Source organism: Rana temporaria, chromosome 4, assembly GCF_905171775.1.
Source record: "Rana temporaria chromosome 4, aRanTem1.1, whole genome shotgun sequence".
Lineage (NCBI taxonomy): Eukaryota > Metazoa > Chordata > Amphibia > Anura > Ranidae > Rana > Rana temporaria.
This window is the reverse complement of record NC_053492.1, coordinates 183,398,654-183,423,828: the sequence shown is the minus strand read 5'-3', so window position 1 is coordinate 183,423,828 and position 25,175 is coordinate 183,398,654. Positions and strand designations below refer to the sequence as shown.

Here is a 25,175-nt window from a genome sequence, read left to right as displayed (position 1 = left end):
CTCTCCCTCCCTGCTGTGCTCACCTAGGGGGAACAAAGAAGCAGGGGGAGGAGCAGGGGGGACGACAGAAGAGCATGGGGGGAGGGGACAGACAGCTATGGCCTGGGAGTTTCTCACTTCTGCCTAATTGTATGTCTGGGCGCCATGGGAGAGACCTCTCAAATTGGGCCAGTCTGGATGAAGTCCAGGGCCAAATTTCTGTCCCAGTCCAGCCCTGGCTCAGGCCCTGATTCCCCTCCTGCTGAGCCCCCTCCTGCTGAGCCCACGGACTGTTTTCATCGGACATGTCTGCTGGCAGAATTTGGTCTGATGTGTGTACACACCATCAGACCAAATTCCCCGCGGACAGAAAACGTGGTGACATGGCGGCGACGCGACGACGTGCGCGAACCCGGAATTTCAATGCTTCCACGCATGCGTCGAATCACTTCGACGCATGCACGGGATTTCGGGCCAGCGGACATGTCCGATGAGTCCTGTGTAAGAGGCCTGAAAGGGCGGAGGGCTCCCACCCAGAAAAATTCCTATATAATTGGCTGAGAGACATTTTTGGGACTGACGCACCATCCTTTTCACATTTAGCGTGCCCACCGCACCCCTCCGTGTCCCCCACCTTCTGGAGCACCCCCATGATCCATTATAGCAAGGATCCTCAACTTCCAAGACAAAGTTGCCATTCTGCGTCTGGCCCGGGAGAAGGGTCCACTTAAATACAATGGCAGCGACAACGCACCTCCTTTGCAGCCGTAAAGGCCAGCCTGCGTATGGAGGGCCTCTCTTACGCCATGCTTTTTCCCACCAAGCTTTGCATCATTTATGAGGGTGAGTGAGTGAATTACTTATATATCGCTACAAATGCGAACTGAATTGCCTCAAGGCGCTTGGCATCCATTTTCCTTCAGTTTAACCCTCAGAATAGATGGGTCTTTAGTTTTTTTCTGAAGGCCAGGTGATCAATTTCCATTCGGATATTAGTTCTCCTTTGGTCTTATATCGGGCTTTGGGAATTTGTAAATAAATAGGGTAAAGCGCACTTCTACAATAACCCCAAGTAGGCTATGGCCTGGCTCAATGATCGATACAGAGTTCTTCCTAGGCACAGGGCTGACTAATATCTGTGGTCCTAGGCCCCTGCATTCTCCTCTATGTTTGCCTTGAACTGATTATGGATATGTCCATCCTTCCATTTTGGAGAACTCGTTTACCTTGACTGCACTGTCTGATCCGGATTTTCATGAAGGTATGGTACGCCTCCCTGCAATAGGCCTGGGAACAATTACACTGTCATCTTTAATCCTAATAGACTGAACTTCCTCCTTATAACAGGCCTATCCCCCAACTTCTGCCGGTTGTTTACTCTGCAATCTACTGCATCCGCTGTTGGACTGTGATGCTTTTCACCCCTACAATGCTGCTTGGGAGTCACTCTGGACTCCACTACACCCCCCATACCAGTTATTGGCGAGGCCACGGTACAGCTCTCCCTCAGTTTAAGGAGGGGGGTTTTCGTTTTACAGTTCAGGGATCCAAGGCTCGCTATGTTGGGGTTAGTTGAGCGGGGAGGGGGGCAAGGGATTTTATCTAGACTTTCTGGGACTTTGTTGGTGTTTTTTTCTCTTTTTTTCTATGTTCCATTTTGCACTTTTTGGCTCCTATATTTTTTTCCTCAGGTTGCTGCCTATGACTATTAATGTTTTTTATTATTTCATTGCTGGCTCATGATGTCCTGATGGCGGATCCACGCACTTTTTTACTCATGTGCTTCAGGTGGCGCGGCCTGTCTGGTCATTTATATTCTTGTATGCATGTTACTTTGTGCTTATTTACTACTGTATGTTTTTCAATGGCAAAGCCCCTAAGGACAGTCTCCTGGAATACTAGAGGTCTGAATGCACCCCAGAAGAGATCCCTGGTCTTTTCAGTAATAAAAAAAATGTTGCCCGCACATCATTTGCCTCCAAGAGACTCACCTTACAGGCTCTAAAACAAGGGCCCTAAAATGACCGTGGTTGTCTAACACCTATCATGCCACTCATACTAATTACTCCAGGGGGGTTTCCAACCTTCTAGCCAAATCTCTCCCGGCTGAGACGGTACAAGTTAAAACCGACCCTGACGAGCAGTTTATTGTTCTTACTTTGCAAATGTCTACTGTGATCTTTACCCTGGTGAACATTTATGTGCCCCCCCATTTTCGGTGGAGGTACTCTCTAGACTATCACTTTAGCTGCTGACTAGACTTCCTGGCCCTTTACTTTATGTGGGGAACTTTAATGCTATATTAGATCCAACTATGGACCGCCTGGGTGGTGGAGGTAGACCCTTTCCCTCTTTTCTAGACTGGGCACAGGTTCATGACCTTACAGAGGTGTGGCGATGGAAAACATCCGGATGTACGCCACTTTTCCTGCCACTCGGATTCTTTCCACACCATGTCCAGACTGGATATGGCATTTTTCATCCGGCTGAGACCATCCCTGTTGTCTCTGCCGTTTCATATCTGCCTAGAGGTGTTTCTGATCATGCCCCTCTCTCAGTGGACCACCTCCTCCTCCCAGGTTCGGGACCTGCTATTTGGTACCTGAACTCATACTGGCTGGAGGACGAGGTAGTGCAGGGAGAATGCAGGACAGGCATCACAAACTATTGGAGGGATAATCTGGGAAAAGTAGACCTGAATGGGACATGTTTAAGACAACTCTGAGGAGCACTTTCATCTCCATCACAGGGGTCTTGCGCAAAAATAACCAGATGCTTACAGAAGAACTTGAGACTGTTATGGTACGTGCTGAGTCTGCTTTTGCCTCTAACCCTGCCTACGACATGAGGGATGCATGGTTACAGAGCCGTAGGTAGTCTGAACTCCGTCTGTTAGATCTCAAGCAAAAACACATGTTGCATGCCACACAAAAATCTTTTGAACATGGTAATAAAGCCGGACGTCTCTTGGCATATCTGACTAGACCTGACCATTCTCCCATTTCCATCCCACGTATCCTTACTGCTCAAGGTACCATCAGTGACAACCATGGGGGTATCCTAGACTCCTTTTTATGCTTTTACAAAGACCTGTATACCTCTAGGGCTGACTACGATGACTCCCAATTGAATGACTACTTGGCTGACATATCTCTCCCCTCCTTGTCAACGGAGGGGCGTGATGTGCTGGATGCACCTATCTCGGTTGAGGAAATTGCTACAGCCATTTCACAAATGCCTGCACATAAATCTCCGGGCTTAGATGGTTTCCTGACTGAATAGTACTCCCAATTTAAAGACCTTTTGTGCTCCTTTCTTTTGCAAACCTATAACAAATCTCTAGATGTCGGGTTCCACCCCCCAACGATGCGAGAGGCTTTGATTGTACTTCTACTAAAACCTCGTAATGACCCATTTAAATGCAAATCTTACCATCCAATTTCTCTTAATAATGTGGAAGTTAAGATTCTGGCCAAAATATTGGCAAACCGTTTGAACACTGTAGTCACGTCCTTGTTCAATAGTGACCAAGGGGGCTTTATTCCCGACAGGTCCACCAGAATGAATATCTGCAGGCTGTTTCACAACCTGCAATATCCACATGACTGTCCTCCCACTCGTGCTATTGTGTCTTTGGACATTTGCAAGGCATTTGACAGTTTGCCCGTTGTCACCCCTCTTGTTTGCCCTGGCCATAGAGCTGATTGCGGTTCGCATTTGCTCCTCCCCCGCAATTAAAGAACTCCCAATTGCTAATATAGAGGAGCGCATTTCACTTTATGCGGATGACACATAGGTGTATCTGGCTGATACTAATGAATAACTTCAGGACATGTTGGTGGAGATTAATACCTTTGGAGACTATTCTGGCTTCCGGGTAAATTGGGATAAGTCTAGTCTTTTCCACCTAGATGTGGCTGAGTCTCCCCTGATTCACCCGGATTCCAAGCTTCAAGTGGTATCATCCTTTAGGTACCTTGGGGTTCTGGTGCCGACCCCTTTATCTTCATTAGGGATGAGCTTCGAGTTCGAGTCGAACTCATGTTCGACTCGAACATTGCCTGTCCGCCTGTTTCGTCGAACAACGAACAATTAGGGGTGTTTGCGGCAAATTCGAAAAGCTGCGGAACACCCTGTTAAAGTCTATGGGAGAAATCTAAAGTGCTAATTTTAAAGGCTAATATGCAATTTATTGTCCTAAAAAGTGTTTTTTCTGGAGCAGTGAATTTAATAATGCTAAAAGTGAAACAATAAAAGTGAAATATTACTTTAAATTTCATACCTAGGGGGGGTGTAAAGTTAGCATGTGAAAGCGCATGTTTCCAGTGCATAGAACTGTCCCTGCACAAAGTGTAATTTCTGAAAGGAAAAAAAGTCTTTTAAAACCAGACTTGCGGCTATAATGAATTGTCGGCTCTGGCAATTTAGAGAGAATTCATTCATAAAAAATAAAAAAAATAGCGTGGGGTCCCAGTCCGGTTTTAAAATACTTTTTTCCTTTCAGAAATGACACTTTGTGCAGAGACAGTTCTAAGTACTTGAAACATGCGCTATTTCACATGCTAACTTTACACCCCCCCTAGGTACGAAATTTAAAGTAAATTTAAAGTAATATTTCACTTTTATTGTTTCACTTTTAGCATTATTAAATTCACTGCTCCCGAAAAAATGTCCGTTTTTAAAACTTTTTTTTGCATTGATACATGTCCCTTGGAGCAGGACCGAGGTCCCCAAACACTTTTTAGGACAATAACTTGCATATTAGCCTTTAAAATGAACAGTTTAGATTTCAAATGTTCGAGTCCTATAGACTTTAACGGGGTTCTAAAGTTCACACGAACATTTGGTGTGTTCGCAAGTTCTGGTGCGAACTGAACAGGGGGGTGTTCGGCTCATCCCTAATCTTCATATGTCGCCAATAACAGATCCTCTATTGGTCCGCCTTCAGGAGCAGACCAAGCAGTGGATGGATCTGCCTCTGGTTCTTATGGGGGGGGGGGGGCAATGTCCTCAAAATGATCTACCTACCGATATTACTCTATATTCTTGCCAATTCCCCTTTTGCAAAATACCTAAATCTATTTTTAAACGCATAGATTCAATATGTACTACTTTCCTGTGGAAGGGTGGCTCCCCAAAGGTAGCACTTGAAACACTACGGTTGCCAGCACACTTGGCAGGCCTGGCATTACCCAACTTCTTTCTATATTATTTGGCATCCCAGTTGGTGCACACCCACGATTGGCTCTGCCCAGTTCCGGCCAATGCCTGTACCTCCAAGGAGGGAGCCATCGCATCTTCTCTGGAAACCCTACATAATATTATCTACAGCGGCCGGGTCCCCGATCGCCCCGGAATCTCCCTACTTGCCACTTCCCTTTCCTCTTTCCGTTATATTGTCACAAAAGTATCCAGGCACACCTGGCTAAAATCTCCCAACAACCCCCTGTGGTTTAACCCTAATTTGCAGGAATTATACTCCCTTCCTGATCCCAATCGCTGATACTCCAGGGGGGTTAAATATTTATGCCACCTGTACAACGCTCAGGGCTTTAAATATATTTTTCTCAGCTACGTTTAGACTTTGATCTACCAAGATCATACCTATTTTATTACTACCAGCTCAGGCACGCTATTTGTGTCCAGTTTGGCTCCCTGAATGATCCCACTGACCTGCCCCCGTTGGAAAAACTGCTCAGACAGCCAGATCCCACTAAACTTGTCTCCACCTATTATGCAGCCCTAATGACTGACTTTCACTCTGGACATCTCCCTGGTAGACGAGGACTGGTCAGAATTTAGTGATACGTATAAAACCTCTGTTGTTGCTTCCTGGGACCGCATCATACAGGCCAAAATTTTTCATCAAACCCTCACTCCGGCTAGGTTACACAAGATGGGTCTCCTGCCCTCAGCTGCCTGTAATTGCAATTTCTCACACTGCTTCTGGTCGTGCCCGGAAGTCCGGGACTTCTGGGAAGAAGTGGGTGCTTTCATCTCATCGGCGATAGGCCTCCCAAACATAATCCACCCCAAGAACTGCCTATTAGGCATTTTTGGCGAATTACACCTATCATCACAAGCCAAGAGACTGCTCCGTATACTCTTCTTCTATGTTAAAAAGGCTATTTTACTGTCCTGGAAGGGCGCACAGACCTCTCTGAAATCCCTCTGGTTAAAACTTGATAATTACGCTATCCCACTGTATAAACTTACTTTTGAACTCTGGAAATGGAACAAAACCTTCCACAAAATTTGGGGTAGATGGTTGGCTAGTCCGCTAAACCTCTCCCAGCACTGATTGTACTACTCTTGCTTGACTATCGATGGGCCATGCCTCAGGCATCTCTAATGTCTGGACCTCCGCTTTTGCTATATTGCTATACCTGAGCCTTTTACCACTGTGCCTACTTTATATTTTTCACTGATGTCAGTTTATTTTTCTATGCTTGAGTGTATTGCCTAACGTTTATGACCAGGTTGTCTGGTGGTATTTTTTTTTTTTGTATGTTTCTTTCTGTTTGTTGGTTTGTCTTAAACCTAATAAAAATATCTTTAAAAAAATATAAAAAGAAAATAAAAGAACAGGTTTATGTATCGTGGGGTCTCCAGAGGGTCCCCAGAGAGCCCCCACTTACATCAGGGTTCCCAGAGAGCCTCCCCCTTACAACAGGGTCCCTAGAGAGCCTCCCCCTTACAACAGGGTCCCCACAGAGCCCTGCCCACTTACATCAGGGTCCACAGAAAGCCCCTTTCTTACATCAGGGTCCCCAGAGAGCCTTCTCTTACATTAGGGTATCAAGAGAGCCCCCCTTACTTCAGAGTCCCCAAAGAGCTGCCCCCTCCCGTTACATCAGGGTCCCCTAGAGGCTTAAATATAAGCCTCCTAAAGTGTGTCTCACCTTCTTTAAATTCACAACGTGTGAAGAGGGTGTCGGGCACTGGTAACAGCCAGGTCTAAATTAGAAGGTTCCACACTGGGAGGGAACGGGGTTAGAGAAACTGTGGTTGATTGGTTGATACCAAGCAACCACTGAGGAGACAGTGAGCCAGGAGGTGTGGCAGCAGCTAGCCCAGGATAGGACTGCAAGCTAGGAAAGTTCCGCTCTCAGCTGAATAGAGTCACATGGTTAGTTACTAGATGCTGGGCGGTCCTAGATGCTGGGCGGTCCTAGCAACCAACCACTGAAGGAATGTCAGTCAGTGGCAAGCAGAAAACCGGGACTGCCGCGGCGTGAGTACAACACCACTGCACCTAATAAGAGACCATGGACGGATCTAGAGTCTAGTCTCGGGAGGGGCACTACCAGAAAATAAAGTGATGAAAGTGTTAAGAACAGCTGCGACAGTCTTAACACTTTAATCAACTTCACAGGAGATCTTTGTGATCTCTTCATGGGTCTACTTATGCGCTACAGCTGCAGTCCCCAACCTTTTTGGCACCGTGGACTGGCTGTGTGGAAGAAAATGATGCGAAAGCCTGAGGGGGATGCAGTTTTTTCCTGGCAATCGCTGCACCATGGTTGGTATGGTGTCAGGATAATTGAAGCTCATTTTTTCTATTGTTACATTGTAATATAAAATGAAACCATAATGTAGAATCAGTGGGAGCCCTGAGCATGTCAATTGCCACCGTCATCTGCCACCAGATGCAGCTTGTCACTTGCCACGTCACCTGCCACCAAATGCAGCTTGTCACTTGTCATGTCACCTGCCACCAGATGCAGCTTGTCACTTGCCACCGTCAACTGCCACCAGATTCAGCTTGTCACTTGCCACGTCACTTGCCACCAGATGTAACTTGTTACTTGTCAAGAGAAGCCTGGAGTGAGATGCAAGCTAGGCGTAGGGCTGGCATGACTAGGTAGCAGGCAAAACCGGCAGTGATAGGGATTAATATCATGGGAGAATAGCTGGCCATGGTAGGGGGTGGCTTTAGAAGTTTATCCCTGGGGGTAGGAGGGGCCAGGGTCCAGTGGTCAGTCTCTTGCCACCGGATGAAGAAGCAGTCCCACCCTCCCGCTGTAATCGGCGCCTTTTCGCCGTACTGCGTTCCACGCTGGAGCGCATACGGCGACAACGCGATGATGTCATCGACCGGCACCACGTGCGTTCCAGCCTGGAACGCGGAAGTGCCGAGCGTAATTACGCTCTATTCGGCACACATGTCTCTGCATTATAAACAGAGCAGCATGTAGTATACACGCTGTTCTATTATTGTCAGCCGTAGCTGGCCACGCTACAAACTACTTATACCATCAATCCCCAAGCTGCAGATCATTCCTCGCTGGGCCTCTATCACTACCTAGCTTATGCCTTCATTGGATCCATTCTGCCATTGGTGGGGACACCCTAAAGATATCTTCCTCTAGGACACCCTACACTACGGAATCCCATTGCTGCTAAGATACTACAACACTCATCATCTGCAAACGGATAAGTAGCAACTACTTCTATTATACTGCTCTAGAATTACCTTCTTCATACATTGCTTCTACCTAGTACTATATTTAAATCTGGCTTACTAAATATTAACCTACTGCTTGGGATTAATTATTGTGTCTTCAGTTGTTCACTGTGGAATATCTAAAAGGGACATACACTCTCAACTTAGCTGAGCTATACTTGCCTCTCTTAAGCAAATATTACTTGGTTACAGTATTCTTATTTCCTACGTGCTTGACATACGTTGTTAAATGAAATTGGGCTCTGGCCCTAAATTATTGAACATGTTCGCTTTAACTTTTTTTATGCTAAGGGTAGAAGGTATTTTATATACCTGCTCCCTTAGTGGACTAATGCATTCCTTTATGTAAGGTGATATGATGTAGGGAACCCCCAAACTCCTGTTCTCAGATTGGAGTGACGCCTGGGGTCCCGTACTGATAATCACCTACATAGAGAAGTGCATTGTAATCTTTTCATGCTAGGGGTTGGAGGCATTTTGTAATTCCTCCATCCTTAGTAACTCAACGCCAGGGGCGGACTGACAACTCATGGGGCCCCCGGGCAATAGAAGATTATGGGGCCCCTCTGGCTTACAGATGGCCACCACGCCAGGAGGCAGTGCAGAGGCAGGGCAGCTAAAATCTTGGGATCTTCACATTAAAAGCATGTCAGTTTCGGACATATCAGGGACAGATCTAAAAAAAAACACAGATTTTTACATACTGTCCCTGGTTTTACTGAGCCTGGCAACCCTGATGGGGCCCCCTAGTGGCATGGGGCCCTCGGGCAGTGCCCGAGTGACTCAATGGTCAGTCCGCCCCTGCTCAACGCATTACTATATGTGAGAGAGATGGTGTAGTGAACCCCCAAACTCCTGTTCTCAGATTGGAGTGATGCCTGAGGTCCAATACTGACGCAGTGTGGGTGGTATGCGATGATATTATCTCTCTGCTCACCTGCTCACCTGCTCGCCTGCTCAGTGGATTATCCGCCCGCCGGGCCCCCTCACGTCTTGCCTATCCACTCACCCTCCGGCCCTGCTTATCGTCCTACCCATTCCCTCATCTGCCAGGCCCACTCACCATCCTGCCTGCCTGCTAATTTCTCAGAAGGGGGGGCAGTTGCCCTGTTGACCCCCCTGGATTTGCCCCTGTAAGAGATTTAGGGCTATTAGCCCGAGATTTGGGGCTATAGCCCCAGAAGCCACCCCTATACAATTTTCTTGTACTATTATCCTTGAGAATTACCAAAACCATATAATATAAGGTCAAAGCTAAACACTTAGGGCTAGATTCAAGTAGCCCGCCGTAAGTTTGTGCGGGCGTAGCTTATGTTATTTACGCTACGCCGCCGCAACTTACACGGGCAAGTGCAGTATTCACAAAGCACTTTCTCCGTAAGTTGCGGCGGTGTAGCGTAAATCAGCCGGCGTGTTTTATGTAAATAAAACATGACCCCACGTAAATGACGTCTTTAACAAACGGCGCATGCGCCGTTCGTGAAAGAATCCCAGTGCGCATGCTCGAAATTCCACCGCAAATCGTCAATAATTTTGACGTGGACGTAATTTACGCAAAGCCCTATTCGCGAACGACTTACTCAAACGATGTATAAAATTCAAAATTCGACGCGGGAACGACGTCCATACTTAACATTGCGTACGCCTCATAGAAGCAGGAGCATAAAAGCCTTACGCAAACAACGTAAAAAAATTCTGCCGGGCGCACGTACGTTTGTGAATTGGCGTATCTAGGTCATTTGCATATTCTACGCCAGAAACGACGGATGCACCACCTAGAGGCCAGCGTAAATATGCACCTTAAGATACGACGGCATAAGAGACTTACGCCAGTCGGATCTTAGGCTAATTTTGGCGTATCTTGCTTTCTGAATACAGAAAGAAGATACGCCGGCGCAGCTTTGAATTTACGCAGCGTATCTATAGATACGCCGGCGTAAATCATTGCTGAATCTAGCCCTTAATTTGTATGCAATCAGGCAGACCCTTGCATTACATAGGAAATTGAAGAAGAATGTAGTATAATGTATAGCCAGCTTAAGAACTACCTCAGTCTGGCACACATGTCTGTATATGTACCAAAAACTGACGCAAGGCTTTCATGAATTAGGTGCAGGCAATGTTAAAGGCGCCATACTGCCAAAAAAGTAATGTTACTGCTTATTAAGTAAATATTACCATATGAGGAGAAAATAACAGCACAGACCACACATTGTTTTCAATGTGTCAGAATGATTGCTTAAATAGAATATCTCTGCAATACCAACAATTTACCTTGCAGAACATACTTCTTATCTAATAGTTCGTTGAGAATCAAGTTATAGTCTATATTTTATTGTTTACCATTTGTTTAAAGGTAGATAGTGGAAAACTATTTGATCGGTCAGTTTGCTAGAGATAAACAGACACACTGGACATCAACCTGGTCCCTAAAAGGTCAGTAGTGTTTGGCAATTCGGACAAGCCTTTAATCATTTACCAATTATTTGTAGTACTTCATTGATGGGGTCAAGGAGAAAAGCTTGAGTCCACAATTAAGAGCTAGAGTATATAATGGGATGCTGCGGAATGAAATAGTTCAGGTCCAATCAGTGGTAAACCATCACAATGGAGCGGGTCTCTGCACTAGCACTGTGTTTGTTGTTGTCATTGTGCTCTGCCACAAGCCCCCCAAAGATCCCCTTCCCCATCTTAACCCCTTTAAACTGCAATGAAACAAACCCACTGGTTGGCCTAGCAACAGACCTGATCAATGAAGACCAGGAAAAAGGATTTCTCTTAAAGCCTTTTCGCACTAGGTCCATTTTTGAACAGAAGGTAAGTGACATTCTTGCAGTAAGTACATACCATGGCCTGGTAGAATGTGTCTGTTGAGCTACATACTTTATTTGATCTAAAGCAGTGGTTCTCAAGTACCCCCAACAGTAAGGTGACCATATTTTTAAAATGAAATCCGGGGACATATTTTTTCTTTACTAGTAATGGAGGCAAACAGCGACTCTCTGCCCGTCGCCGCCCACCTCACAGACTCTCAAGTCTTACTCTCTGGGCCCCAGCTACTACTGGATGGGGAGCGGAGGAAGATCACTCCGCCAGGGAAGGCAAGGAGATAGGCAGGTGGCTGGCCAGGATTTGAGCCAATGCAGAAGAACATGCGAGCGGTGGTGAATGGGCAAGCGCCCGAAACTGAAGAAATATTCCCGCCGCTCCGACCAGCACATGATCATCAGAAAGGGGCACAGATAATGGGAAAAATACAACCCCCCTATGCTAGTAGGCATGGCAGAGCGGTGGGGGGGGATGTAATTCTTTTTTCTTTATTTTAATTCTGCACTGACTGTCTTTGAAATTGCCCCTGCCCCCTATTAAATCCAATCTGGGGACAAAACCAGGGACAGACTTGGTCCGGGGACAGTGTCCTCAATCAGGGGACTGTCCCCTGAAACTGGGGATGTCTGGTCACCCTACCCAACAGGCCATGTTTGCAGGTTTTCCTTTATCTTGCACAGGTGCTTTAAATCAGAGTCAATGGCTTGGCATTATGGACAGCTATGTTATCTAAGAGAATTTCCCAAAACATGACCTGTTGGTGGTACTTGAGGACAGGGTTGAGAACCACTGACCTAAAGCATAGATTGCTATTCAGTGACTTTGCCATCTTCCTAAGCTAGAGCACACCCTTCTATCAAATAGTGGTTTTCTCAGAGGGTACAGTCATTTTTGTGATGACGTCTATGCTTGCATGAATCTTCATCAGCTCTAGAAAGTTCCACTGATTTTTCGTTTTAAAAAACTGTAGGCATAAGAAGCTCTTCTTCTATAGGGCATATGTTGTAGAATATCATTAATCATATAATATAGTATCCAAAAACATTTCCCAATTAACCCTCACTAGGATAGACTGTGCCACTTTTTGAATTAGATTTTTTTCTGGTCTGTATGACTGGAGCCATGGTTGGGAAGCTACCTTTTCCTAAATACTTTGGGCTAGATTCAGAGAGAGTTACGCCGGCGTATCAGTATATACGCCGTCGTAACTCTGAATCTACGCCGTCGTAAATTTAAGCGTATTCTGGAAACCAGATACGCTTAAATTAGGCTAAGATACGAGCGGCGTAAGTCTCTTACGCCGTCGTATCTTAGTTGCATATTTACGCTGGCCGCTAGGTGGCGCTTCCGTCGTTTTCGGCGTAAAATATGCAAATGACCTAGATACGGCGATTCACAAATCTACGTACGCCCAGCGCTATTTTTTTACGTTGTTTACGTTAGGCTTTTTCGGCGTAAGGTTACTCCTGCTATTAGGAGGCGTACGCAATGTTAAGTATGGCCGTCGTTCCCGCGTCGAAATTTGAAAATTTTAACGTCGTTTGCGTAACTCGTCCGTGAATGGGGCTGGACTTAATTTACGTTCACGTCGAAAACAATGATGTCCTTGCGGCGTACTTTGGAGCAATGCACACTGGGAAATTCCACGGACGGCGCCCCCTCATCCTCATTTAAATTAGGCGCGCTTACGCCGGCCCCATTTACGCTACGCCGCCGTAACTTAGGAGGCAAGTGCTTTGTGAATACAGCACTTGCCTCTCTGACTTACGGCGGTGTAGCGTAAATACGATGCGCTGCGCCGCCGTAACAATGCGCAAAGCTACCTGAATCTAGCCCTTTGTGCTGAGTTGCTCCTTTTTTTTCTCCAAAAATTTGTAGGGATGACTTTTGGTTAGTTTGCTGTGATTGTCTTGCTATAATAAAGACTAAGTTCACCTTTCCAGGCAGAATTTCATTTTTTTTCTAATGTCTTTTCTGTCCAACCCATCCCAATGTGCTTATCTCTCACTTACATAGTCCATGGCAGCTTTGAATCTACAACTCTCAGTTCACAAAAAGGAATTCAAAAAATGCATTCCAAGACCATCACTTCCTGTTTTATCATGTGACAATGCAGGAAACTTCATATTCCATCTTGCACTGGCTTACTGCATCACAGAGTAGGGTGTGTTTACCACTCTATTTCCACCCAATTTACTGCTTCTTCCTTTAAGGTGGCCATAAACTGTATCATTTCCTTTAGATCTACCATCAGCTATGTAGTGCAAGGGCCTGCCTGAGTTGCTACAGATTGAATGGATTGTTCAGGTGGGTTCTCCAATTCCATCGTTTTGGTAAATCTAAAGAAAAACGTGCAGAGATTGTAAAATCAGATTGCATAGTATATGGCCAGCTTTATACAAGTACATAGGAGGGAGTAGATGGAGACACTCAGCTGTCATTGTTCTTGTGGAAACACACCAATTTTACTTTCCGGCCCAATTCTAGTATAGTGGGAACGCACATGTTGTTGTTTGGCGCATTTTTTCCATGACATGCATATGGAGTTTGAAGAGTTTGTCTACGCATATGGAAGAGTTTGTCACACATTTTTGCATGCAGCAAAATGCACGCTTGCTTCCACATTTGGGGTGCCATTAACAAATAATGGCACTGAAATCAGGACTAGGGATGAGCTCCGGCGTGTTGGCACAGTCCACATGCAGAGCCCGCCAGGAAGTCTGCACGGCGCTGCGCTAACCACAGGCAGGGAGACATTTCCCGATCTCTGCAGCCGCGCATCGGGACAATGTCTCCCTGCCTGTGATTAGCGCAGCGCCGCACAGACTTCCTGGCGGGCTCTGCATGTGGAGTGTGCGAACACGCCGTAGCTCATCCCTAATCAGGACTAGTGTATTTTAGGTGAATGAAGGTGGCCATACACTATACAATCTGATTGTAAAATCTGCAATCTCCTTTAGATGAACTAAAACGATTTAATAGAAGGACACACCTATCTATCCAATCAATCTGTATCCAATCAGGCAGACCGTTGCACTACATAGTTGATGGTAGATCTAAAGGAGATTGCACAATCAGATTGTAAAGTGTTTGAGCTTTACAGACTTCCAGGGATTTACTCAGTGGTGGCCCATTATTTCGGGCTCCGCCCCCTCTCTCCACTCCACCCCCTATATGATAATGGATAGATTCATGCATAGCAGCATAGCATGAATCTATCCATGGCTGCCGTGGACACCCCCTATTCATGCATCCGGTCCATGAATTACAGCAGCATCTATGTCTTTATGGACCTTGCTTTGTGCACTGGTCCAAATCATTTGATGGAGGGGAGAATATGGTGTGGGGTTGTTTTTCAGGGGTTGGGTTTGGAACCTTAGTTCCAGTAAAGGGAACTCTTAAAGACATGGATGAGCGAGTTTGGGGTGGAGGAACTTGACTTCCTATAGACCAGGGGTAGGCAACCTCAGACCTCCAGCTGTGGTGAAACTAAAAGTCATGATGGAATTTGCATGAAACAAGAAAAGCTTCTCTGGTTAATCCCCACACACACTAGTTAGGTGCTAGCCCAGCTTATTGACTAAGCGCTGAAATTTGCGCGAAACGTGCCTGCCTCTTTTTCCCCTGCTCCATCTGTCAACCACTTGTCATATGAAGCTTCAATAAAAGGATTTTTGGAAGTGCAGCCGTCCGGAATTATTTCTTCACATGATGGGATTTGTAGTTTCACCACAGCTGAATTGCAGAGGTTGTGGACAGCCTTCCCAGAAGAGTTAAAGCTGCAAAGGATGGGCCAATGCAATATTTAGCTCTACAGACTAAGGGCCAGATCCACAGAAGAATTACGCCGGCGTATATATTGATACGCCGCGTAATTTCAAATTTTGCGCGTCGTATCTTTGTTTTGTATCTACAAAACAAGATACGACTGCATCTCGGATCGATCCGACAGGCGTACGTCTTAGTACGCCGTCGGATCGTAGATGCATTTTTTCCGCCGGCTGCTAGGTGGCGTTTCAGTCGAATTCCGCGTCGAGTATGCAAATTAGCTAGTTACGGCGATCTCTTAAATACGCTGCGCCCAGCGGAAAGATGAGGTACGTGGATCTGCCCCTAAGGCCTTGTACACACGGGCAAACATGTACGTTGAAAACGGTCCACCAGACCGTTTTCAGCGTACATGTCTGCCCGGGGATTTCTGTATGATGGCTGTACACACCATCATACAGAAATCCGCACGTACTCGATACGCGGCGACGAGGCCGCACCGTCGCCGCGATGATGACGCGGCGAAGTGCGCGGCCCTGCCAGTTCAATGCTTCCACGCATGCGTCAAAGTCAATCGACGCATGCGAGGGATGGCGGCCGCTCGGACATGTACGGTAGGTCTGTACAGATGACCGAACATGTCCGACGGACAGGATTCCAGCGGGCTGTTTCTAAACAAGTTTGGAAATATTTGCCCGCTGGAAAAAAGCCCGGCGGGCAAATGTACGCTGGAATCCTGTCCGCTCGGCTGTACAGACGACCGAACATGTCTGCTGAAACTGGTCCGCGGACCTGTTTCAGCAGACATGTTCGGTGGTCTGTACGGGGCCTAAGAGTGGGATGCCATTAAAGTTCATGTGTGTGTAAAGGCAGGTGTCCCAATACTTTTGACAATATAGTGTATATTTATGCATGAACATATAGGACTCAATTCACACCTATGTGCTTTCAGCAATGTTGTATAATTCATATTATTACATGAATGTTCCATATTTTTCTTGAAGCATTTTTACATCCTGTAATAAGATTAAAACTCTTTTTACCAAAACAGAAGGCAATTAACAAGGCAATTAACAAATATAAAAGTATATGCTTCAGCACACAAACATGCATGTCAGGACATACAGCATAGTTATGATGGTGTTTCTACATCCAAAAACAACATTTTTATATAATGCATCTATGTAAAAGAAAAAATCCAGATGGCAAAATGATAGACCTCACAAATGTTGTTTCATTTGTATGCATTGATGAACACACTTGTTGTTTAATTAATTATTGTTTATTTCATTTTTATCTCGTCTGAATTTAGGTCCAGAAAATACCTGGTGCCTCTCTCTATTATATAGACTTTGATGCCAAGGAGACGGGGTGTTCTGTTTTAAGTAGGAAAAAGTGGAAAGACTGTGATAAAGAAAGATCATTTCATGAAGAGGTAAATATTTGAACAGAAAAGATCTGTGTTATTTCCATACCTGGGAACTTTTGGAAGTATGAATTCCTAAGAATGGGGGTGGAGCAGTGGTCAAGGACAGTGGCAAATGGTGAGTTTGGTACAACTGTGCTAACAGTGGGAGGGGCTTAAAACTTGAGCTGATGTACAAGGTGCAAGAGTCAGCGGTATGTAACATACATAGTCTAGGGGTCTGGTTGGGCAATGTACATGGGGCAGAAGTCAGTTGGGTAACGCACATAGTGCAAGGGTCCGGGGAGGGTAATGTACATGGTACAGGGGTTCTGGATAGGTTACATACAGGGATCAGGGGTGGATAACGTATATAGTGCAGGGGTCTGGGCTTGGAAACACACATAATACATGGGTCAGATGTGTTATGTACAGAGTGTGGGGGTCAGGAGTGGATAATTCAGAGTGTAGGGGTCAGATGTATGTAGCATATACATTATAGTTTAAGAGTCAAAAGTAAATAAAGCACATCGCACAGCACCTCTTTTGATTCTTTTCCCCACCACCCTCTTATACATGGCATAGCAGTACTACCTATGCACCTACATAGGCACTGCATACATATACATACAAGATACATGCACACTGCATACAAGTACATACAACATACATTGACATACATGCAATATATGTAAACACTGCATACACATACATACAACACATTTACACACTGCATACAGATTCATACAACATACAAAAAAAACACTATACAGGTGGTCCCCTACAGGGGTCAAGTCCTGGGGAAAAAAGTGTGGGAACTCCCACCCAAGATCCACTGTTTTTTTTAAGCAAGTTCTTTCTAAATCGCGGCAGACCTCCGCAATGTCTCCCAGGAGACATTGCGGCATCGGGGAAGTGACGGAATACCTGCACACTACCTGATGAATCCATATACAGGAAGCGGCCAGTAACATAAAGGATTACTAAGGTTCGCCTGCCCCTGACAGTGACTCGAGCTGGGCATCGCCGCTTAGTGAAGGATTGGCTCAGGCGGCTCGGCTGCTCTCGGCTGCTCCAGTCCTGCAAAGGGAACTGCGTTCCTGCTGTGAAAAAAGTGCAGGAACTCCGTTCCCGCAGGACTTGAGCCCTGGTCCCCTAGTTCCAAACATCCAATTTTCAAATGACTCCTGCTTACAAACTGAGGGAGGAAACAGGGGAGGAAATCTTCCCCTAGGAGGGGAAACTCGTGTAAAGTCTCGTACACACGCACGGTTTTCTTGGCAAGAAAGCCGCTGGCAGAGCTTTGAGGTTTCTCGTCAAGGAAACTGCCCAGAATCTCGACGAGAAAAATAGAACCTGCTCTCTATTTTCTCGTCGTGAGATTTTCGGCAGTGTTTTTCTGCCGAGAAACTCGAGCGTGTGTATACTTACCTATCCATGGAAACCCGTGAATGCTCAAAATGACTTTGACGCATGTACGGTAACTTCCAAGGCATAGGTAGGATAAAGCAAGATGGCGGCGACGGCATCGAATGCGACGAGCGCATGCTCGTCGTAGTCGATGACGTCACTGTGTTTGTGTCATTCAAAAGAATGGCGGTTCTTTTGAATGGAGTGTGTGTACACTCGGCCGGCAAGAGAATCTTGCCAAGAATCTCGTCAGGAAAAACTATGTTTTTTTCCTGACGAGATTCTTGGCAAGATTCTCTTGCCGGCTGATGAAGGAAGTTTAATGCCTTGTACAGACGGTCAGACTTTTGACCGTGCAAAAGTCCGCCGTGAGTCCTTCGGAAGTCCGACGGAAAGAAAGAGAACAAGTTCTCTATCTAAGGTCCATATGACTTCCGAGAAAAAAAGTCAGGTGGAAGCTACACACAGCCGGATTTTCCGAGAAAAAAAAAATAACAAACTTACTGACTGGAACCAGTTGAAAATAAAGGCAAAAGATCCTACATTAAGGGTGCAGGGGTGCCGCCCCCTCTATCCTCGCCTCGCCCTTATATGCATAATGGATAGATTCATGCATTTAATACCACTTAAAGTTTTTCCTGTTAGAAACAGTTCCCCCTGCCTTCTGTCTTAGTGACAGCTGTCGGAAAATCCAAATGTTGTCACGAGAATAGGACATGAGAGAAATCTCCCAATGGTAGGTTACCTTACAGTAGTTGTAAACCCTTGCATATACAGAGTGAATGAACTATCCTCAGGTGATACACAGACATAAGTTGTGCATGTTTATCTGCACTCTTCTCTATATTCATTCAAAGTGCTGAATTTATAAGCTTTGTTGTAAGTTAAAAAAAAGGGGGGAGAGAGCTGAAGTTACACACTGCAGAGCTCAGTGAGAAGTCTGAGAGCTGATTGGAGGGAAGCAACACGCCCCCCTTCCCACAGCACACATGAACAGAGCTGAGGCTGTCAATTTCGTGGAGCTCCCTCCCCCGTCACAATTTTTCTCTTGGTGTCAGGAAAACTTGTCACAAGTGATTCATGCTGATAGCAGAGGAACAAAGCAGCAGACAGAAATGACACTATAGGGGGATATGCTTTCTTCATATTTCATGTCTGACATTTACAATGACATTAAATGGTGAACAACATTACCAACACAGAGTTCTTGTCAAAGATATTTGACGAAGGCTAAGCAATAATGTCTCTCATTGTAGGTGGCTGGGGAATGCAAATCTATCATGTACATGAGCAAGCCATGGAGAATACTGAAAATATTGTCTTACAACTGCACGTTGGGTACAGGTAAGAGCAAGATCGGAAAAAGCATGCACTTGAAAAGAGAATTTAAAGTATTACTGAATCCAAATACAAAAATGTAATATATTGCAGTCGGCCCGTCCTTAGAGGCGGTGATTGTCAAGGACAGGAAGTGTGTTAGATCTACAGAACACATCCCCTTTTCCTTATTTCCATAACATACATGACATGTGTTTTTCAGTCCACAGAAGTCAAATGTACACGGCTGAAACCATTGCTTAGGATTTCAGAACAGAGGCAGGAATTTATGAGCTCACTGGATTTCTAACAGATCAACGGGCATTTTCTGTACTTGCAGCATTTTTGAAGAGACAAAAATAGTGGAACCTTGGATTGCGAGTGCTTTGCAATACAAGCACTGTATTTTAAAATATCCTAGCTCGGTTTGTGAGTGTTGTCTTGCAAAACGAGCAGGATTCAGGCCAAAACGGTGTGCAGTACCAATCGGCATCGTTCGGAAAAGCCCGAGGACAGCTCAGCTGACCTCTGCAAACCTCGGAAATGCTTGGGAACGGAGTGTTTCCGAGGTTTGCCGAGATCAGCCGAAAAGTCCTCGGGCCTTTCCGGACGTTTCCGAGGCTCTCCGGCGCCCCCCGCCTCTGGCCGCATGCAGTATTGCATGCCAATGAAGTCAATGCGGAACAAATTATTTTCGTTTCCATTGACTTCAATGGGGAAACTTGCTTTGATATGCGAGTACTTTGGATTACGAGCATTCTCCTGAAACAGATTATGCTTGTAATCAGAGGTTCCACTGCATGGGAAAATGTGCATGCATTAAAGAAATCTAATGAATATTTTTTTTTTTGCCCAGGCAAACATTCTGAAGCTGGCCATAGATATATCACTATTCGACCCGTTCAGCAGGAACCAGCCCAAATTTCAATCCATCTATGGGCAGGCTGGTTATACTGCAGTTATCTATCGATCAACTTCAGTACCACCAGCCTGTTGTGTTTTTTTTTTTTATTATCACTGCCAGCAGTGATCATTGTATTCTGACCACTGGGAAAGCTCCCACTGTTAAAATACAATGGCTCCAGCGGAGGGATTCCCCCATTAACACTAACTGTGTTGATTGGGCAAATTAGCAGTTTTCTTTCCTTCTTTCTATGGTTGAAGCAAAGATAGTTGCATAATGTATGGCCTGCCTAAGAACTGATGATATAAAATGTCACAATAGGATTTAGCCTCACGGTCTGAGCAGAGCCCCAGCCAGTTTATATCTGTATTTAACTTTTCAAAGCTTTTGCAAAAGGCTTCATTACCACATAAATAAAAAGGTGAAAAACTAATGCACAAACCAAAGTGAATACTCAGGGACTGGCATCCAACATTAAAAAAGTGTCCCCACAAAACAGAATAAATATAATAAATCAATGTGGCGCTAACTTAAATATAATGCAATAATAAACAGATCAATAACTATTAATACACATAATATACATCAATCAAATCCATAATTGTAATCCAATCAGCGAAGTATCCGTCCAAAATTCATAAATTCATGTGCAAGCAAGTATAATTCCTCAAGTCTAAAGTTCAAAAAAGTGCATGTCCAAAGATTTTAGCGTTGATGGTAGAAGTAGAGCAGTCAGGTTCAGGAAAATATTAATTCTTATAATGTGTAATCATACTTGCTTCCACCATCCGCAATCCAGGAGTGTGCCTTAGCCTCTCACCTCAAATAAAGACCCCAGCGAGTCTAGCAGCACTTCTGGTAAGTGTTATCCTTAATGGTACTCTCCGCTCTACTCTTCTCCTTGGAGCACCAAACCAGGCAAAGGTGTAAGGTAGTAGCTGGGGATAAAACATAAACAGTATTCTCCTGCTGTACTAAATAAATCCTCCCTAATTTCCTCTACTCTCCTCCATTCAAGGGTCATACAAGATAATAGACATGTGCACACTGAAATATTTTGTTTCGTAATTTCGTTTTCGTCATAAAAATAAATGTATTTAGTTACTCCCGAAAATCGTTTTGATTTACTTCGTTTTTCGTTGGGAATAGCTTTCGTCCGAAAATCCAGATATACTTGGTTTCTGTCGAATGGTTAAAGAATATTTGACGGAACATCGAAATTTTACGCCGAATCGTACATTTCCGGTCAAATATTCCGCCTACAAGAATTCTAATGTTGTATGACTACTTGAATCTATAATCTCTCTATAATGTGGATGTCGAATCTATTCTCTCTATAATGTCTAATCTATTCTCTATAATGTCGAATCTATTTTCTCTAAAATGTCGAAATCTATTCTCTGTAATGTCGAATCTATTCTATAATGTCGAATCTTTTCTCTATAATGTCGAATCTTTTCTCTTTAATGTCAAATCTTTTCTCTATAATGTCGAATCTTTTCTCTATAATGTCGAATCTTTTCTTTTCTCTATAATGTTGAATCTTTGCTCTATAATGTCGAAAAGTACCTTATGTGTGTAGTAGAATATCAGGTTCGATAGACAGATTGCTATTCAGATAAATGAAATAGTAAAAAAATCAGCGCAATATACAGGTAAAACAGAATCAGCAGCTATGCACTAGGATTCAATTTATAAATTCCTTAAGAGTCAATGTAAAGTAGATAGTGCAGCGCTAGAGGAAAAGTCCAAATAAAGATCATCCAGGTGATTCTCTTATAAGTGACTGACAATATGAGGCATGCAGGTGATATAGCGTGGGTTAACAGGAGACCTCCACCAATAGTAACAATGGCCGCTCACCTCACTGATAATAAAAAATCGCTTTCCCATAAGGGTCAATCCCAGGCATGTAACAGCATAATCCAAGCAGGAAAGGAATACATCTCAGGTAATATCAGCATGGATGGCAGATCTCAAGTAATATCAACATGGATAGCAGCCATGGAATCCGATGTAAGAAAAACAAAACATAGTGTTTCTCCGCAATAACCAATATAACATTTAATAGTGAAAATACACTTACATAAAAAGCACTATATCCAGTGCTAGGAATCAAATGCAAACAAAAACGCACACAGCATGGTCCGATAGATGGCAGCGGGTGACGTCACGTACTTCCCTACCGAACGTTGCGTCCCAAGGGCGGGACTTCTTCAGCGGATGTGACATCCGCTGAAGAAGTCCCGCCCTTGGGACGCAACGTTCGGTAGGGAAGTACGTGACGTCACCCGCTGCCATCTATCGGACCATGCTGTGTGCGTTTTTGTTTGCATTTGATTCCTAGCACTGGATATAGTGCTTTTTATGTAAGTGTATTTTCACTATTAAATGTTATATTGGTTATTGCGGAGAAACACTATGTTTTGTTTTTCTTACATCGGATTCCATGGCTGCTATCCATGTTGATATTACTTGAGATCTGCCATCCATGCTGATATTACCTGAGATGTATTCCTTTCCTGCTTGGATTATGCTGTTACATGCCTGGGATTGACCCTTATGGGAAAGCGATTTTTTATTATCAGTGAGGTGAGCGGCCATTGTTACTATTGGTGGAGGTCTCCTGTTAACCCACGCTATATCACCTGCATGCCTCATATTGTCAGTCACTTATAAGAGAATCACCTGGATGATCTTTATTTGGACTTTTCCTCTAGCGCTGCACTATCTACTTTAGATTGCTATTCAGTCAGCGTCATGTCGAATCTCCTTCTATATCGAATTGTTGTTATTCGCAAGGAAAACGAAAATAACGCATTTTTTATTACGGATCTCTAGGTTTTTCGTTTTCTGCGCTTTCGTTATCGTTTGTTAAAACGATAACGAAAGTACATGAATTGCGGACAAAAATGCATTCGGACGAAAAGGAATGCACATGTCTACAAGATAAAGGAGATCTCCATAGTGCAGTAATTCCATATAAAATAATGTATTCAAAGCAGCAACTTACATGTAAAATAGAAACATTCAGCATTGATACAATTTAGGGATTTACTGTCTCGGCCACAACCAGAAGGGACATCACCCGCCTCCTCCCGATGCGTTGCGTCACTGATCATGTGACTTACTCAAGGGCTCAAAAAGATAAGGAAACCGTGGTCACATCCTCTGCTTCCAAACTGCCGCACTGTGACATGTGCAATGTCTTCCCCTGGTCACATTGCACATGTCACAGCGCGGCAGGTTGGAAGCAGAGGATGGAAGCAGAGGACCTTTGCCTGGTTTGGTGCTCCAAGGAGAAGAGTAAAGCGGAGAGTGCCATTAAGATTAACACTTACCAGAAGCACTGCTAGATCCGCTAGATCTTTATTTGAGGTGAGAGACTGGGGCACACTCCTGGTGGATTACGGATGGTGGAAGCAAGTGTGACTACACGTTATAAGAATCAGTGTTTTTCCTGCACCTGATTGCTGCACTTCTACCATCAACTTATAAATCTTTTGTTTGCTTATGCACTTTTTTGAACTTTAGTATTCTGACTCAGATTGTTGTGAAGCGACTTATTCCTTGTGAGACCTCTATGCCTGGCCTGTATAAGCAGATATAATCACTGAGGACATTCCTTATCAGATAGCTTGAACTCACCAATACCGATTCTGTTCACAGAAGTTGCTTTAATCCAAACATCAGAATACATCAGATGACAGGTTACAGCAGATGAACAGGTTGTAGTATTGTGCGGTCAAAAGATGATACTGTCTGTAGCTTACAATGCAGAATACATGTGCCCTTGTTACATGCGGCCTGAAGCTTCAGCCATGACAGATGAAAAAGAAAGTCAGGAAGAAGGGGTGGAGCATTACACAGAAAGGAAGTGTGTAATAGATCAGACAAAGAAAATACAGAAACTGTGCATTACCACAAAAGGACACTAGATGGCAGCATATAAACTAAACATAACATGCATAGAAAATGGTTAAAGGGGTTGTAAAGGTTCGGTTTTTATTTTCTAAATAGGTTCCCTTAAGCTAGTGCATTGTTGGGTCACTTACCTTTTCTTTCAATTTCTCTTCTAAATGTTTTTTTTCTTTGTTTTCTTTGTCTGAATTTCTCACTTCCTGTTCCTCCTCAGTAAGGTGTTCAGTAAGCTGTTCTAAATGACTTTCCACCGCTCGGATGATGGTGGAAAGCTTACTGAGGAGAAACAGGAAGTGAGAAATTCAAACAAAGGAAAACAACATTTAGAATGGCAAACCAAAGGAAAGGGTAAGTGAACCAACAATGCACTAGCTTAAAGGAACCAATTTAGAAAATAAAAGACGAACTTTTACAACCCCTTTAAGAGAAACAGTATTATATATAACAAATTATACGCCGATTGGGCGGCACATTTAGATTTGAGGAATTATACTTGTTTACACATGCACTTTTTTTCACTTTTTGTGGACTGACACGTCACAGATTGGATTAAAGTTATGGATTTGAAATATATTATGTGTGTTAATAGTTATTGATCTGTTTATTAGTGCATTATATTTGAGTTAGCGCCACATTTATTTTATATATTTATTACCACATAAATACAGTCAGACCCACTCTGACACCCTAGATAATTAAACTCTCACTCTACTCTAAAAAACTATGTATTTTTTCACTCTATACAATCATGAAAGGTAACACAATTTTTTTTTTAAATGTGTGGTGGCTTCCAAATAAAAACAAAATAGCATTCTTGCACACCAGGCATACAGGCTACAGTCCATGTACCTGGAGGGCTACAAGTTTAAAGGCAATCTGCATTGATGATACTATAGCCTGATTGCCCTTCAGTACAAGGCAAATGCTTTAGGCATTGAGCTGAAAAAAAAAAAAAAGATGTGACTCCCTCTTTAATCACTGCCATTAAGGGACACTGGAATTGTATCCCATGTAGGGCAGATAAGCTGCTATGCCCTCCTGTGGGCAGGGATGGACTGGCCATTGGGACTACAGGGAGTTTCCCGGTGGGCCGATGGCTCAGTGGGCCGGCTTAAGTGACAGCGGACTGCCGTCCCCCTCCGCTCCTCTGTCTCTCCCTCCCCGCAGCGCTCACC

The 25,175-nt window shown here is 44.3% G+C and overlaps 1 protein-coding gene across 1 annotated transcript in view; it reads left to right on the top strand.

Moving 5' to 3' along the window:
* Positions 1-11,013: 11,013 nt before the first annotated feature.
* Positions 11,014-25,175, top strand: part of LOC120936802 (fetuin-B-like) — a 29,105-nt gene continuing 14,943 nt past the window's right edge. Inside the window, exons 1-3 of the mRNA XM_040349461.1 lie at positions 11,014-11,263; positions 16,356-16,478; positions 19,115-19,202. Coding sequence (XP_040205395.1) covers positions 11,054-11,263; positions 16,356-16,478; positions 19,115-19,202 — 421 coding nt within the window. The 5' untranslated portion in view covers positions 11,014-11,053. The remainder of the gene's footprint in view (positions 11,264-16,355; positions 16,479-19,114; positions 19,203-25,175) is intronic.